Source organism: Mustela nivalis (genome assembly GCF_964662115.1).
Source record: "Mustela nivalis genome assembly, contig: HAP1_SCAFFOLD_3096, whole genome shotgun sequence".
Classification (NCBI taxonomy): domain Eukaryota; kingdom Metazoa; phylum Chordata; class Mammalia; order Carnivora; family Mustelidae; genus Mustela; species Mustela nivalis.
In genome coordinates this window covers 1-1,996 of record NW_028133574.1, presented here as the reverse complement: position 1 = coordinate 1,996, position 1,996 = coordinate 1, and the positions used below count along the sequence as shown (strand labels likewise).

At 43.7% G+C, this 1,996-nt stretch overlaps 1 protein-coding gene across 1 annotated transcript; it reads right to left on the bottom strand.

Moving 5' to 3' along the window:
• Positions 1-223: 223 nt before the first annotated feature.
• Positions 224-1,252, bottom strand: OR10W1 (olfactory receptor family 10 subfamily W member 1; the record flags this gene model as incomplete). Its single annotated transcript, XM_082751368.1, has 1 exon — positions 224-1,252. The coding sequence occupies one exon, from the start codon at positions 1,250-1,252 to the stop codon at positions 224-226; it is 1,029 nt and encodes a 342-aa protein (XP_082607494.1).
• Positions 1,253-1,996: the final 744 nt, after the last annotated feature.

Below are 1,996 nucleotides of genomic sequence, written 5' to 3'. Positions count from 1 at the left end.
TATATTTTTTTTTTTCAGTCAAAATTTATTGAATGAGCCATCTCTTTCCAGCTGGTAATCTGAGATGCAGTGTTATACTTGCTACTTTCTATTGTTATGCTCATTTGTTCATTCCTTTCTAGAAGAGAATTACTGAGTGAAATAGTAGAAGTCTTTTAAAGGTCTCTGGTACACATAGCTAAATGGTATCCAGATAATTTATACCAGTTTAAAAAGCTTATTTTTAACATTGTCTGGGAGAAATCGCAGTTGAATGGAGATTTGCTTGAGCTGGAATCAAACTCTTGCCTGAAGGTTGTAGACTCCCCTGGTTGTTATGGGAGAGGCAATTCCTGTTAAGAATTTTCCCCAGGGTCCCCTTCATTTCACTGTTCCTCAGGGTGTAGATAAGTGGGTTGAGCAGTGGGGTTCCCAATGTGTATACCAGTGAGATGAACTGATCTTGCTTGGGGTAGTAGCTGGAGCTGGGGCGCAGGTACACAAAGGCACAACAGCCATACTGCAGCAGGACCACAGAGAGGTGGGAGGAGCAGGTGGAGAAGGCCCGGTGACGTCCAGCTGTTGAGTGGATCTTGAGCACGGCAGCCACAATGAAGACATAGGAGGTAGCAATGAAGAAGAAAGGCATGGCAATGGCCAGTGTGGCTGCCACCAGCACTGACTGCTCATGGATGTGGCTGTTGGCACAAACAAGAGGCATCACTGGTGGAATATCACAAAAGAAGTGCTGGATACTTCTAGCCCGGCAGAATGGCAGAGAGAAGATGAAGGCCACCAGTTGTGTGGACAGGAACAAGCCGATACCCACAGAGGCCACGACCAAGCGGACACAGAGAGTTAAAGTCATGGTGAGAGGGTACTGCAAGGGGTGGCAGATGGCAACATACCTGTCATAGGCCATGGTGGCCAGGAGGAAGCAATCAGCACTGCCAAGCCCAATGAAGAAGATCATCTGAATGGCACAGCCCAGGAGGGTGATGGTCTTCTCTGACTGTAGGATGTTGGCCAGGATGTGGGGCACCACCACTGCAGTGTAACATATTTCTACTGCTGAGAGGCTGCCCAAAAAATAGTACATGGGTGTATGTAGGCGAGCTTCTGTCTGGATGGCCACTATAATTAGGACATTCCCAGTGATGATCAAGGTATAAACGAGGCTGACTCCAAGGAAGGACAAGACACAGAACTCTGGTTGGGAGGGATAGGCCAGGAACACAAATTCCATCAACAGTGAACGATTTCCCCAGATCATTGAGCTAACAGAGTGTCTCTGCTGAGAAATACAAAGACAGAAGGAAAATTGGACCAACAACATATTGTTAGTTAACACTCTGAGCCATGATGTAGTCTAATCAGTTCTGGAGTTAGAAACTTAGAATTATTAGACCCAAGTCTCTCTTTTCCCTCCTCTTTAATCAAGTCTCTTCACATAAGTATTTACAACTTAATTTCTAAGTGCCAAGAGTTGGTCTAAATTGTGTAAAATTTTTTTGAGAAAAGGAGGCAGAGTATAGCTTTCAGATTGATTTTTAGGGGAAGTTGAATGAAAATTAATTCTTTCATAAGAAAGTGTCAGAGGATTCTGTTTTTAAAATTTTTTATTTTTTTAAATTTCTCTTCAGTGTTCCAGAATTCATTATTTATGCACCACACCCAGTGATCCATGCAATATGTGGCCTCAATTATACCCACCCAACTTCCCACCCCACTATCCTTCAAAACCCTCAGTTTGTCTCTCAGAGTCCACAGTCTCTCATGCTTTGTGTCCTCATACAATTTACCCCAACTTTCTTCTCCTTTCCATCTCCCCGTGTCCTCCATGTTAATGCTTATGCTCCACAAATAAGTGAAACCATATGATAACTGACTCTCTCTGCTTGACATAGTTCACTCAGCACAATCTCTTCCAGTCCCTTCCATGTTGATAACAATAGTTGGGTATTCATCCTTTCTGATGGAGACATAATACTCCATAGTTCATATGGGCCACATGAGG